At 45.7% G+C, this 15,001-nt stretch overlaps 1 protein-coding gene across 3 annotated transcripts in view; it reads left to right on the top strand.

The window, feature by feature from the left end:
- hivep3b (HIVEP zinc finger 3b) overlaps positions 1-15,001 on the top strand; it is a 52,040-nt gene that overhangs the window by 24,033 nt on the left and 13,006 nt on the right. For 2 of the 3 annotated variants that reach the window (XM_008288121.1, XM_008288119.1), the window contains exons 2-3: positions 11,422-13,774; positions 14,675-14,964. In XM_008288121.1, coding sequence (XP_008286343.1) covers positions 11,773-13,774; positions 14,675-14,964 — 2,292 coding nt within the window. In that variant the 5' untranslated portion in view covers positions 11,422-11,772. Of the gene's footprint in view, positions 1-4,559; positions 4,606-11,421; positions 13,775-14,674; positions 14,965-15,001 lie in introns of all 3 variants that reach the window. The other variant, XM_008288120.1, reaches the window with a different exon arrangement.

Here is a 15,001-nt window from a genome sequence, read left to right as displayed (position 1 = left end):
CTACTTTTCAACTTTCTGTTCACAGTATAACAATGTTATAGGAGTACTGGTGCCAGTTCACTCCAACAGAACTGTTTGTTGGATGCTCTCTGCAGCCTCCCACACCGTCGCCACGTCAGAATGAGGGCACCGCGTCTGACAGTTTCTGTAAGTTTGAGACAGACATTCGCACAACTACGTGGCAGTGTGAAAGAAGCCAAGATCTGAACTTCTCTCTTTTCTGGCACTTTTCGTGCCACACTTTGAACGCGCTCCAGGAGAGGCTGTGTGAAAATGCGTGCTAACGTTCCCATTTGTAAACAATTATTGGGTGTCTCTATCACAGCAGCCTTTTCACCCACTTTGGAACAAATACACAAGTTTGCCTTCTGACGTCGTCGGATGACATGTCAGTATGGTGACTTCTCTAAATAAAATACACTTATATACAGAGGCCTGACCCTTTAACTCCAACAGTTAGGTGACTAGTGACTCTATTATGCTGTCATGGTTTGGGTCCACTTGTCCCATTCGTTGGTAGGATCATTGCAAATCCATCCATCCATCCATCCATTATCTATACACCGCTTAATCCTCACTCGGGTCGCAGGGCTCCAGCTGACTTAGGGCGAAGACAGGGGACACCCTGGACAGGTCACCAGTCTATCACAGGGCTACACTTAGAGTCAGACAACCAAGCACACTCACATTCACACCTGCGGACAATTTAGAATCACCAATTAATCTCAACATGTTTTTGGACTGTGTGGGAGGAAGCTGGAGAACCCGGAGAGAACCCACGCTGCACGGGGAGAACATGCAAACTCCACGCAGAAAGATTCCGGTGCCCCCACCGGGACGCGGACCGGCAACCTTCTTGCTGCGACGCAACAGCGCTACCAACTGCACCACCCTGCAGCCCCATTGCAAATCTCTTTCTCCTATATCAGAACTTTTCCATCCTGATGGTAATGCTGTCTTCCAGGATGACAATGCACCCATCCACAGGACACAAGGGGTCACTAGACGATCTGATGAGGATGTAAATTATGTGCACCAGATGTTATGGCCTAAACACATCTCAACCCAGTTGAACACATACGTGAGATTTAAATCCCAGACAGCTCCCCACCGTCATCATCAAAACACAAAACGAGGGAATATACTTTGGAAGAACGATGCTTCATCCCTCCAGTAGAATTAGTAGATTTGTAGAATGACTGCCGAGGTGCACTGCAGCTGTTCTGGTGCAACAAAACTGTACTTAGACACTTTGTGTTCGTGTTTCCTTTAATCCGTCACCTGTCTGTACGTTACATGTTTTAATGTCTGCCGTCGTGTTGTCTTTCAGCAGCACACGTGAAATATCTGGAGTAATTTTCTAGTTTTATGTTGTATTTTATTGAACGTACTGGGCTACTCCATTGAATTAATGTTTTTTAACTGAAGCTCAACGGTTGCACTTTGCGTCAGAATTCACATTCCTTCTTGATTGAATTGCTCTGTTGCAGTGAGGTGCAGCACAATTCAATAGAAAACGCACGACTTGATCTTTGCACCACTGCTGGTTCCTTGTCAGTGTGACAAAGTGTCATTTAAAAAAAAGATGCATTTAGATTTACACCAGATTGAACCCTCTGCAGACTTGACATCTCCACACCTGTTGCTCTTGTTTGAATTACTCATGAACTCGTCACTACATACATGTTTCATCATCATATCACAAAAGAGAAGGAGCTTTGTAATGATGCATGCTGGGAGTTGCCTGCTCTACCAGTGTGAGCACATCAGTGAATATTAATGTTATTTCTGTTGGGCACGATGAACGTAGTTCTCCCAGTTTGTAAGTCATAGAGTATTGCACCAGTATGGCTCTGATGCAGCCACATTCCAGATTCTCCTCGACACAGTAATGAAAAGATGTGTCTTCCTCCAACATTTTATGGTGCGATACGTTTGAAAACACTGGAATTCTTATAATAGGAAATATTTCTCTCCCCAGGAAGGCAAATATAAGAAGTGTTATCTCACATAGCCGAGATTTTTCTGAAAAACAAGATACAGCATGTGTAAGCGCTTATAAGTAAAGGTAGTGAAGTTAGGCCGAGGGTTCATAGAGTTTTTCAAACTTTTTCAAACGTTTTAACAGTCCTGTATGTGACCTCAGCTGAAAAATGCTCACTGATGTGTTCGTTAAAGCTGTTTACTGGTGCACGGCAGTCAAGGCCACTGGCAGATGTTTCACTTCTCGTGATCATTTATCAGACAAAACAGCTGAGCTCAAACTTTGTGTCATGCAAGTTATTTTTATTTTGAGGCGAAGGGTGAAGAATGAAGTGATGATGCTCGATTTAGCGCTTCGACACGGCCGCTGGACTCACGCAGGTGTCCCCTTTGCCCCCAGTTTCTCTCCGAATAAACACAAACAGGTAGAGCGGTCCTGAGTTTCCACACACGAGGTAGGCTCCCTCTTTAAATGGATCTCATTTCTATCATAATACCACAGTCATAAGGACAGAGGGGGTCAGTTTACTGGAAGACCACATGTCTGAAATAATCTGCCCTCAGAACAGAGAGAACCCTCTCTGAATACTCCCATATTTGCCCACTTTACTGCCTGTGTCTGCAGTTTATGGGGTAAAAGTCCAAAAATATGTCATCTGTATGGTTGTCTGTAAATGCGCAAACCACTCATTTGCTCCAAATTATAGTCTGTGGCTGCTCCAAAACAGCATGAAGTTTCTTATAAAGCAGGATGTTTGCATTTTAGGTGTTGCTTGTCTCTGCATTATGTTATATACAGCGAGGAGGTGTTCGACCAGACCACAGGGGAGCCCTTGTTTCCATTTACTGTAAACGAGAATGACTTTGCATACTGTAAGTCCGACATGCTTTGGGCCACTGGGTCGCATATGGTTTCCATTTATTATAGAGCACTGAAAGCTTACTGTCATACCTCCGCAACTGTTGCACTTCCCATTTTGTCGTGTCGTTCCTCGCGGGGCTTAGCTTTCCTTCTCTCTCGCCGCTAACCAGACTGTGTAGCTGCCTCCCCGGCCTCTGCTAATGCGTAGAGCGACTTTCCTGTCAGTCATCGCCACAGTGGCAGTTTTGTTCCCCGAGGCCTCTGCCCTCCGCCCCACACCTTCCCGTCAGAACCCCTCAGTCTGAGGAACAGAGGACAAAGGGATGACGGATGGGTGAAGGTCCCTCACAGGGAAGTACAGTATAGAAGGTGCGCGCTGTTAAAGGGCGACAATGAGCACATTCAGGCGGACACAATGGCCTGCGAAGCCAAGCAGCCTGCGTTAGTAGCCCCAGCATCAGGCCAGCGCCGTCTTACAGCCACTGGCCACGCTGAGCCAGGGGTAATCACCGAGTCCTGAACAACACTGCTATTGACTGGGAGCAAATAAAACAAGAGAAGGAGAAAGAATAGCGAACATGTGGACGATGCAGGAAGAGAGCGCACGGGGAAGGAAGCAAAAAATGTGATGTTTGGAAAAAGAAGAAGGCAAACAATAGGTGTGTGGAAAGAAATATGGGGAGCAATTAGAGGCGGAGACGAGTCGCATTCTCCTTTTTTGACTCATCCCGTCACCTGGCTGTGAGTCCCACTAGGCCTCCACGTGTTCCCGGCCTGCATGGATCCATGTTCCCTCTGCTTGCTTTCTGATCAGCAGCCCAGCCATCCGCTCGTTCTGTGTGCCGGCTCGTCGCTGTGCGAGTGTGTTTATTTTAGAGTGTGTGACTCACGCTTCCTGTGCTCTGCCAGTGAGGCAAAGCTCTATGGAACAGCAGGACCTCCGTTCATTCTCAATTCTCTCTTTCTCTTTCTGTTTCTCTCTCCCTCTCCGGCGTTGCACCGCTGATAGGCCTAGCCTGAGCTCTGCGTAATGCGGGGGCTTGCTTGAATGGATGCCACTCTGGAATTCATTTACAGATGCAGCACAGTGGCGCTCGGAGCCGGGAGATTTACGCAAATAAATAAAACGAGACGTGCGAAGGGGGGGTTTGTCACCCAGGTGCTTTCTCACCACTTCCACCTCCCGCTACAACGCGACCACTTCGCCTGATAAGGAGGCGATAATTGCAAGGAATCGCCTCCAGGGTTCTGTGTTGCAGAGGGGAAAACCCCGTGTAAGACCTGTTTGTAATCCTGTCTGTCGGCAGCGTGCCACGGCGGCTCAATGTGCTCGAGTTTAAAGAAACAGCCGATCCTGTCCTGGATGTTTTGGTTTCGCCGTCCTGGTTTTGCACTTTGGCTGCGTTGGCACCAGACTGACAGTATCACTGCGGTTTTAGAGATTTTTTAGCGATGCCATACGAGTCGATTCTTCCTCCTCCTCCTCCCTTTACGCTCGTACAGTGGAAACATTCATTGAGTGTCTTCCTCTCTCTCCCTCTTTCTCCATCACTCCTCTTTTTTCTTTTTTTTTTTTACCTCACCCCCCAGCCTCCCTTTCGCTTTCCCTCCCTCTCTCTCTCTCTCTCTCTCTCTCTCTCTCTATCTCGGCAACACACCCACTCAAACAGTCATATCCGCTCTCACTCTCTGGCTCTCCCTGCTTGTCTCACAGTGCCTGTGAAGCGTCTCTGAGGGGGAAGACCAGACTGCTCTGTCAGGTAATCTAAACTCTCTCTCTCTCTCTCTCTCTCTCTCTCTCTCTCTCTCTCTCTCTCTCACTCTCTCTCTTTCTCTCACCCTCTCTCTCTTTCTCTCTCTCTGCACCCCACTCACTTTCTACCTCTCTCTTTCTGTCTTATTTCAATCCATCCATCTTCCTCTCTCGCCTCAATCGTCCTCCCTCCTTCTCCTTCCCCTCCTTATCATTACTTTTCTAGTCAGCTACAGCGAATGACTTGTTTAAAGTGTGCGTACCTGCGAAAGTTTGACTCATTGAGCGAAACGATTTAAGTTTATGTGAATGTCAGAGACTCTTCTTTTGCATACCTGAGATGCTGAGCATGTCAGTGGGTGTCACTGAGCTATTCAGACGTGTACCGGTTTCCTTTTCGGCGCGAGACTTCGTGTACATAACATGACACCTCGAGCATGTGTGGTTTCGTCAGAAGTTTAAAGGAAAAAGTGTGGATTTTTGTTCTTTTTCAGGTTGGAGGGTGTAAAGTTAAAGCTCCTCTCCAATCAGAGGCCAGTTCGGTTCTTTAATTAAAGCGGAAAAACTTCAAAACAGGATCATTTCTGAATGAACCGCCGAAAAACCCGTCAATTTAGTCCAAGCTCGCTTCCACGGTTGATTGTGTCACCCCAAAGAGGAGCGGGGATGTCATTAAAACTCCGATCCTTCCTCCTCGCCGTCGAGGTGTGCGTTACCCGGCTCGGCTCTCTCGTGTTTGATTTAAAGACCGGTATTGACCTGCAGTTCACCGGCTTGTGTTTAATCAAAACGAACACTGCGACGGCTGTGAACTGCCAGTCTTATCAAAGCCCTGTGAAATCCCTCTCTACGCCCTCCTCCTCCTCCCGCCGCCTCGGAGGTGCAGCGATCCCGACGCATCCCGCACAGAGAGTGAGCGAGGAACTCTGGTATGTGGTGTTTTCATCAGGCGGCGTCCTCCTCAGACTGACAGCAGTGATATCCCTGCGTGAGTCTTTCCCTCTGAGGTTTTTCTGCTCTATCCAGCGTCTGTTTTTTCTTCTTCTTCTTTTTCCAGTAATTTCTATCAAAGCCAAACTGTCTCTTCCTGCGGTCTAGGATTTGGGGCCTGGGGTTGATTGACAGCTCTGTTTTTTGAGTGATTCAACTTTCCGTTTACGCTACACGTTGGGAATGCTGCAGAGCCTTCCTGCGCTGTATCAAATGCAGAGTTGCATCACTGACATTTTTTCTATTTTTTTTGGAAACTGTCCGTTGTGATATCGGCTCCCTTCAGAGGAGGTTAGATGTCAAGGGTCACGCCAGCTTGTCAATGCATGCAGTGGCCAAGCAGTTCCCCTCCTCACTTCCTGCTGCCAGGGTGCGTCTGTAGTCAGAGAGGATGCTGGGAGATAAATTTAGACCTCCAGCTCCCTCTCCATCTGCCGTTGCTCAGAGTAGGCTGGTTTCCATGGGAACCTACACCAGGCTACCGCCAGTAAGAGAGAGAATGGGGAGAGAGAGGTGTTTGGAGAGAGGGAGGGGGAATGACAGCAGATTTTTTAAAAAGCACTTAAGATGCTTTATCTGTTCTCAGGGCACGAGGTAATTTAATGTTTAGCCCATATTTTTATCCGTCATTACCAGCTGCACGTCGGAGTATTGATGAGGAAATCAACGCTGCCAGCGGTGCTCTCCTGTGGGAATGATAATGAAGTTTCAACTGCTATAAAAAAAAAACTGCTGCAAAAAAAAGCTCCTGCAGCCGCTCACATGTTTGTTTTCTAGGGTTTAGAAGCACAAGTGCTAATAGACACAGCAGAGATGATGGGAGGGAGGCGGTGTGTGTGACGGTGTGTGACAGCACGTGGGTGTGTGTGTGTGTGTGGTGTGTAGGTGTGTGTGTGTGTGTGTGTGTTTGCTCTTCCGTGTGTCAGGACTCCCTCGGGTACCTGCATCAGTGCCTGTTTCTGCTGACAAAGCCCCGCTGCATGTGAACACACACACACACACACACACACACACACACACACACACTCACTCTGCACAAATTCCTCACTCGCCCTGTCTGCTCGTCTCTGCGGACCAGTCGTTAATCACATTTGAGGCGCAGTTTGCACAACAAATCGCTGAATATGCGATGAGACTCTTCTGTGAATTATCATGCAGCGATTCAGAGTAAAGATGGTGCGGGCTTCACAGTTTGTTGTGTTGCAAATAAATATTAGCCTTTGGGTTACACTGTTCAAAAAAGTTTCTGTAAAGATCTGGCAGAGCAAGGGAGCCAGAAAAGTTCAATAAAAAAAGACGGAATACTGTAACGATCAAAAACTGCAAAAAACATTGAACGTTTAGTCAAACATCTGTAAATTAACTTTTTTTTTTTTTTTAACTGATTTAAGCACAGTTTAATGGTGACTTTACAGTCTCACATTGCAAAACAACAAATATTTTTGATGTGGACATTATTTACAGTTTACTGTACTTTTTCTTTTTACAGTCAACATGTAAATCAATACTTATTTTCTGTAATTGTACGATTATAATATATCTATATTTTATATTGGTTTTTATCTGTAATTTGACAAAATGAAAATTTGTAAAGCAACAGTTTAAAAAATGATTCAACATTTGTCACGCGTCTTTTCCTTTTAAATGTCAGCAAAAACCTGTCACATAACAATATTTTTTCATATATTATGTAACATATCTGTGATTTTAACACAACAGTTAATAAAACAGGTCTGTAAAACAACAGATTACACCGTTTTTAAAATAAATTTTAAATCAAATTTTGTGCTGATTTATATACATTCAAAAAATTGTAATTTTACCGCCAAACTTATAAAAGAACAAACCGGTATTTGTAAAATTACAGATTTTTTTTTTCGTGCAGATCTTATTTAAAGAAACAAAGACATTGGAAAAGAGTTTTACAGAGTTTTGATGTGGACATTATTTACAATTTTGACCAGTTTTTGTTACAATCAACATGTAAATCAAGATTTTTTTTTTTAATCTGTGAATTTACTGTTATAAAATATACTATATATGATTTATGTAATATTTATTCTTTGTAATTTAACACCAATTCTGTAAAACTACATCAGCAAATATATATTTTTACAGGTTAGGTTCTGACACTACCACTAATTAGAAAAATAAAACCCTCGTAACCTCGCTTCAGCCTAAAAATAGAGTTTCCACACCCTCATGAGTAAAACTAGACAAATATATCTGTGCGTTTTACCACAGGCCTTATTTTAACAATCACCTCTAAGTAACTCGATTAAGACATTAAAGCGTCGTAAAAGGCTTCATTGATAATAAATCATCTTTGAGGAGTGAAGATGATGAGAATAGAAAACCCCTCATCAAAGCGCTGCAGGGTCACCTCAGGACGCTGCAGCTGATTGGTCGGACAGATCTGTCAGAGCACATCTGAGGCTGCTGTGTGTCAGTAGGTTTCGGTACTGGAGAGAGTCGTACTGTATGTGTGCTGTAGGCTGTGTGTGTGTGTGAGTGTGTGTGTGTGTGTGTTTTGGCTTAATGTAGGCTCGACTCTGGCATTCCTTTCCCTCATCTTCCTGGCAAAGCTCTGACTGTGTGTTTCCCCACTCAGACCTGGCAGTCTAGACTGCCATGAATAATGTAAGCAGCGCTGTTCCCAACCTTAAAACCTTCTAATTGCCCTGTTTAAGGGCTGCATCAACAGCTATACTTGAGATCATTAAACTTACACTCTGATAACCAACTACATGAACAAAGACATTTATTACAGGAGAGGCTGGGGAAGACAGTTTGTCTTGCTCTCTGTGCTTCCCCTCCTGCTCAGTGCATCTATTCTCTATGCACAGCGTCGTCCTTCAGCACATCCAGACCCTCTTTTCTCTTATGTACTGTTTTTGTTGTCATTTCAATTTGGCTAACAATTAGGATATTCAACAAACCTGACTTTGCTATGTTCCGTTTTCCTGCGATAAACGTGACAATATGAAAGAAGACTTTTCACCAGATGACTTACATTTCTGAAGGATTTATCATCGTAGGATGATTGAGGTGTCTTGTAGACGAGTGCATCTGCATTGAAAAATGAAAAATTATTTTTTTTAAAATCTGAAAACACCATCTGGAACCTCTTTCATATGGTGTAACTCTGGCAACAGCGTCCCAATTTATTTATTCTTTTGCTTTGGATGGCGTTCAGATCTGGCTTTACACTTACCGTACAGAGCTTTGTGGCGACGAGTTAAATGGTCAAACAAATTAGTTGTTTAGTGGCAACAACTGCAAGAATCTGTTTTTTGTCAACATCATATTTCTGTAGCTGAAATAGCGCCACACCACTGATGCTGGACTCCTTCTTGCAGCCTTCTCAGTGTTTTTCTCTCTTGTTCCTTGCTAACGTCAACAATCTGTGTCTTGTAAATAAAGTTTTTCTTTTTTTTTAAGTATCCAAGAATCCTTAAATCGGAGGAAGTTATGTTCTAGCAGACAGACTTCTCTTGCAGATTAGTCGTGGAAAATGAGAACTATGTGAGTTTTCTTCATGTATCAAACTGAAAAAAAAAATCTGTAGCATGAGTTAGATTGCCTTCGTTCACGTTGCATTTTGCACATCGATGCTGAAGTGATACACCGTGTAGCCCTACTAACAGCACCCTTCAGTCAGGATCGGATGTGTAACCCTTTTTTTTTTAGCTGCATTCCCTCCTAACTTATCTACGTGTAGCTCTGGAGAGTAATGAGTCTCTCCGGCTCGACATCTCAAGACAGGAACAGCTAAATCTGCCACCACATACAAAAGTCAGTGTACCGTTGAGAAGATGGAAGACAGGAAAATGAAGATAGAAAAGCGAATTTTAATGGCGTTGTTTTGGTTTGTTTTTGCTGCATAATTGCTGAGTGTTGATGCTGAAAGTCGGCCGTAATCAAAGCGCCGGCCGGCTCACGGAAACACACGCTGGACAGATAATCGGCCCTTAGCAGATGTGGGGAAACCTGGAGATGGAGCCGAGAATCTGTCAAGTCGTTTCCAAGAGGAAGAGTGTTTCTCTTTCTTTTTATTCTACTGTAAACTGGCTCTAATGAAGGCTGACTGCGCTGTGGGGTTTTTTTTTTTTTAGACATATGGAGAGAGTAAAAGTGTAGCTCATTATATAAAAAAAACTGTCATTACTGCATTGCCACTGCTGCACCTTAAGCTGCTGGGTCTGTTTATTCAGCCACTGATTCACTCTTTTCTCCTCACCTTATTTCTCACTCCTACTTTACACACATATACCTAGTGTTATATATATCCGCACACTTTCACCTCCTTTCATTCAGTGTCTGCATTTGCTTTGTATCAGTGTGAAGCATCCGCGTGCTGTCTGCAGCTGTGAAGCGAAGACACATGGCGTCCTCCTTCAGTGATCTCCAGAGTCTGACTGAGTTAGGGGAGCTGCTGCGAGCGGTATCAATGTCTTAAACAGTGAATGACTCTCTGGATGAGTCTGTGCTGGGACTGTCAGAGGTTGGGCATGGCTGCTCAGCGAAAATGTTATGATTGGCCCCATCCATCCCGAGAATGTGTTTTGATTGGCCGCGGTACAAGAATCCCATGCCTCGAGTTGAGACGGAGTGCAGGATTTGTAGTAAGTGGGAAATATTAGAGAACATACATCTTGATAAAAGATGAGATTTCATCGTAGCGATCAGCTGCTCCCCGTAAACAGCTTTCTAGTAGCGTGTAAGTGGGAAATATTACAATAGATCCATCTTGAAAAAAGAAAAAAAAAGCCTACACAGGACCCCTGTCCCAGCAGCCCCCCTCATAAACACTGCACCCTGGTGGCAGGACAGAGTCTGGGACTGGACCCCAGCTGCTGTCAAGTCCTCTTACCCACCAGAAAACAGCCCCTTCCATTTACCCCCTTCAGCTTCGGTGCCAGATCAGATAAGCACAGGCTATATTTCCAGCATTTGTTTTGACTCCTTGCCCTGACACTGTGGTCTTCTCTGTTGGTGCCTGATTCGTGGATGCTGCCTGGCTGGCCCCGAACTGCTCCGACTCCTGCAGAGCGGGCCGGTCATCGGTCAGACATGATACCCATGTGTTCTGGTTTGAGTCGCGATTTAAAGAGAATTCTGTTTAAGACTCGAGGAGAATATTTAGACAGTTCGCGGTTTAACCGATGAGCGTGTCCTCAGATCACTGCGCCTTTTGAAAATGTTACAATAGTCGAACATCTCGAGCGAACATTTGGAAACAGATCTACAGTAGGTGTGCCTCCGTCTTCTGAAGCGCTGCCCGCTATCTTAATAAAAGTTGAAGCGAGGACGGATGAGAGCAATAACTTGCCGCTGATGCAATTACCTTGCAAATGGTCTCATTACAACACTGACCTCACTCAATACTAAAACAAGAAATGTAGCCCGATTTGTCATATTATGATTTGTGGAGGCAGTTTTTAATATGGAGTTTTATAATAAGACACTAATGATTTTGGCCTTCTGCTCTGCCAATATAACTCTTTTGGCTTTTTGCAAACCCTTAGTCTGTCAAGAAGTCATCTTCATGGGCTTCACTGTGTTTTCCGTTTCTATGTACACTCTAATGAGCTCTGGCTTTGACTGAAGTCAGCAGAGCAGGACCTTTCTTTATTACCACTCTTTGTTTTGTTGCTTTTATTTACAAAGCTTTCCTATTTCTGATGTTTTTTGCCAAGTGAAGAAGAAGAAAAAAAAGCAACTCCAGGGGATATTTTTAAAGCATTAACAAGCCTTTTTAGAGTATATAATAAATATATTGATATGTTTCTACTTTTGTGACTGTTTTTCTTTTTTGTGTGTTTTTTTATAGACCCATTCAGAAGCTGAGCGGCTAACACTCTTGACAACCAACAAAGGAGATGCAGAGAAGACCTTGGAAGGCCTGTTAGGATGGCTGAGGCTAGACAGAAGCAGAGCTGCTTTGTACAGAGAGATGATCCATGTTTACCTGCATCCATACAGCTCCAGGGCACCTTTTAATGATGCCTCATTTGGTCCTCTTGAATAACTTTTGGCCCACTCTGAAAAAGGTCCTCCATTTTGATTTACAACTCAGCCTGTCCATGTTCCCCTGCCTCTGACCTCTCTGCTGCCATGTGGTTAGACCAATGAGGCTCAGGGAGCCTTTCGTTACGCGTCTGTGAGGCCTCCTCCACACTCTATGGAGGCTGAGCCCACCCGTCCAGCTGATGGGGAGCGCTCTGGAAGGCAAGAGCAGCAGCATGTGACAGCTGAAACTTCACTCGAGTCTTGTCCACCTCAGCAGCCCCAGCAGCCTTCCAATCCTCGTCCCGTGCACAGAGCCTTGGGCCGCTTGCAAAACCGCCAGCCCAGACGCACTGACCTTCTGCTTCGGTTGCAGCAGCAGCAAGCGGTAGCATGGCAGCATTCGGACACCGCAGGTCCCTCAGGAGGCAGCTTCCTGTCTACAGCTTCGTCATCAACCTCATCCCTCCCGTCTACGTCCTCCACCCGGGGTGACCATGGTCAGGGGGTCCCGTCTCACGCCAGCCAAGAGGGATTAGAAGGTGTCAGCTCACCCAAAAAGGGGGAGAAGAAACCACAAAAACCAGGGAAATATGTGTGCACTTTCTGTGGCCGTCCGTGTGCCAAGCCAAGCGTTCTTCAGAAACACATACGCTCCCATACAGGAGAAAGACCCTACCCTTGTGCCCCCTGTGGCTTTTCTTTCAAGACCAAGAGCAACCTATACAAGCACCGCAAGTCCCACGCCCATCGCATTAAAGCAGGTCTGGCGTCCAGTCGTGATGAGCCCAGTTTTAGCGGTCCGGAGGGCAGTGGTGTTGGAGAAGACCCCGAGGAACACACAGAAGGAGAAAGCACTGAGTCTGAAGAGGAGACGGGCCAGCACAGAAAATCCTCTTCTAAGGAGACGCTCAGTCAGCAGAGGAAAGGCGGTAAGGAGCGGCTGGGAGGCTCCGAGGAGATCCAGAGGCCTGAAGACTCCCAGGCGGTCAAGCAGAGACTGGCGTTGAGACTTAGTGAGAGGAAACGTGGCCCCATGGCTTCTCCAGATGACCCTCCATCCTCCCTCTCCACCTCATCTTCCTCTCTCGGCCCCGGCAGTAAGGGCAGCACAGAGTCCGGCTACTTCTCTGGATCGGGCAGTACCGACCTGTCTCAAGTTAGCCCCCCTAGTTCCAGTGCCAAAACCTACGCGGAAATTATTCTCGGGAAATATGGAAGACTGGGAGGGCAGCAGCGCAGTCCCCACCAGCAGCAGCCTCATTCTTCACATTCCTCATCCTCAGGAACCGAGGAGAAGAGCATTCCCTTCACTGTACCCAAAACTCAAGTCATCGAACACATCACCAAGCTCATCACCATCAATGAAGCAGTAGTAGACACGAGTGAGATTGACAGCGTGAAGCCACGACGCTCCTCCCTGTCCAGGAAGAGCAGCATGGAGTCGCCCAAATTCACTGCCCACAAAGATCCATACGCATTCGATCCCAAAGGAGAAGTTGCAGGCCCCAGTGGTTTGAGGCACCTCCAGAATCCCGAGGCAGATCCTTCAGGTACACAGGAGCTGTCAGCAGTGCCTCTGCTTAGAAGCCACTCGATGCCATCGCCTACCAGCCAAGGAGAGCCCTTCACCTCTGGCACCATGTCTCCCAGAGGTTACCGCCTCTGCCAGTCGTTTGATGAGCAGCAAGCAGTGGTAGCAGAGATGAGGGTTGGCCAAGCCCAGCGTATGCTCAGGCGCCAGCCTGCCATAGAAGTTCCCCTGGGAGCTGAGCTCATGCTGGAAGAGGCCGGTCCCACCTCCTCCTCCTCCTCCTCAGCCAGAGGCACTGAACCAGCCAGACAGCCACAGCAACAACAACAGCAGAAGAGTCCCAGCCTGTTTGAATGTGGAGCATGTGGGGCACGCTTCCAATACAGTGAAGGCTACGAGGCCCACAGGGGCATCTGTCTGGGGCACGAACAAGAGAGCAGAGATGCGAGTAAAACATGCAGGGAGGATCGCCCCCTGATGATGCACTATAAGTTCAGAGCGCTGGCCATGGCTGTGAGGAAGAGGAGGAAAGAGGAGAGTCTGGAGGAGGATCCTCCCAGCCCAGGACCTGTAGCCATGTCAGGCAGCTCTGCAGGCCTCATTCCAGTGCCAAGCAGACCAGAGCACAGCCAGGCCCTCTCAGGTTTGTTTGTGTATGCCTGCTGTCGTAGATAAAATTAGAATATTGTCCTGTGTAAGCAATACAGTTCTTTTCTTTAGGACTTTTCAATCCTCATTTAACATCTGAGTTACCTGAATAACTGCAAAAACATAAACACAACAAGTCATGGCTTTCACCCTCTGAACTCTAAGAAGTTACTGGGATTATTTTTCACTGCTTTCTAAAGTTGTGTACCTCTATAGAAACAGCACAACCATTGCTAGATGTGAAGAGAAATTTATATATATATATTGTACCGTGTGAGACAGTTGGAATGCAATCACTTATAAAAGAAGAAAAAGCTAAATTTGAATTTTTTTAAGTGTTCAACTGAATACTCTGGAGTCAACATGTACAACATTTTTCCAAGTGCCCACAGATATTACTAATACTGGAAAAAATGTGACTACATTCTATTGATATTTAGCTAATTACATTTTATTGTCATCCTTTCTACATTGTGTAAGCACAGCCTGCATTTCAGCCCAAAACTCCCTAAATTTTTGTCATGTGACTGTTTAGCTGAGTCACTGAAGACTTCCCAGTGCCATTTGGGAGCGTAGATTTTTTTGTTACTACAGAGTATAGTTTAGAGCAAACAGTTTTTCGGCTTGTAAGATTAGTTCTGGGACATTCGGAAACTTGAAAATTTGACAACGCTTTCTGTTTTTTGCGGTTTTTCTGATAAATTGCGTAACTTTTGGAGTTCAGAAGGTTAAAGCAAGCAGAACAGAGAAAGGGAAGCCCTGCTGGGGAAAATCAGACTGCACTGTAGATAAGGAAATGAAATCCATTAGCAGCTAAATGTTGTCACTCTAGAGCACTAAACCAATATAATAAAGCAAGAACTAATTATTTTTTTTTTTTGCTGTTTGTCTCTAGGTGTTTCTTTACAGACTGAGCCAAACCAACAGCAGCAGCAGGACAGGAAGGGTGTGTCTGTCATCCAACACACTAGCTCTTTTGAGAAGCAGGAGAGCATATCAATGGAAAGTCAGGGACCAGACCTCAGAGAGAGTCAGCAAACACAACAACCCGAGCCAAAACCATCACCCTCTACATCTCGCCTCATCCGCCAGCCAAACATCCAAGTGCCAGAGATCCTTGTTACTGTGGAGCCTGATGCTGACATGCCATCTGTGTCACCCCCAGTGACAGCATCCTCATCCAAGGTACATGAGTATTTAAAGGACCGTTTGGCTATGTGTT

The sequence above is a fragment of the Stegastes partitus genome, unplaced genomic scaffold (assembly GCF_000690725.1).
Source record: "Stegastes partitus isolate 25-593 unplaced genomic scaffold, Stegastes_partitus-1.0.2 Scaffold542, whole genome shotgun sequence".
Classification (NCBI taxonomy): Eukaryota; Metazoa; Chordata; class Actinopteri; family Pomacentridae; genus Stegastes; species Stegastes partitus.
The sequence above is the reverse complement of the archived record's forward strand: the minus strand, read 5'-3'. Positions and strand labels throughout refer to the sequence as shown.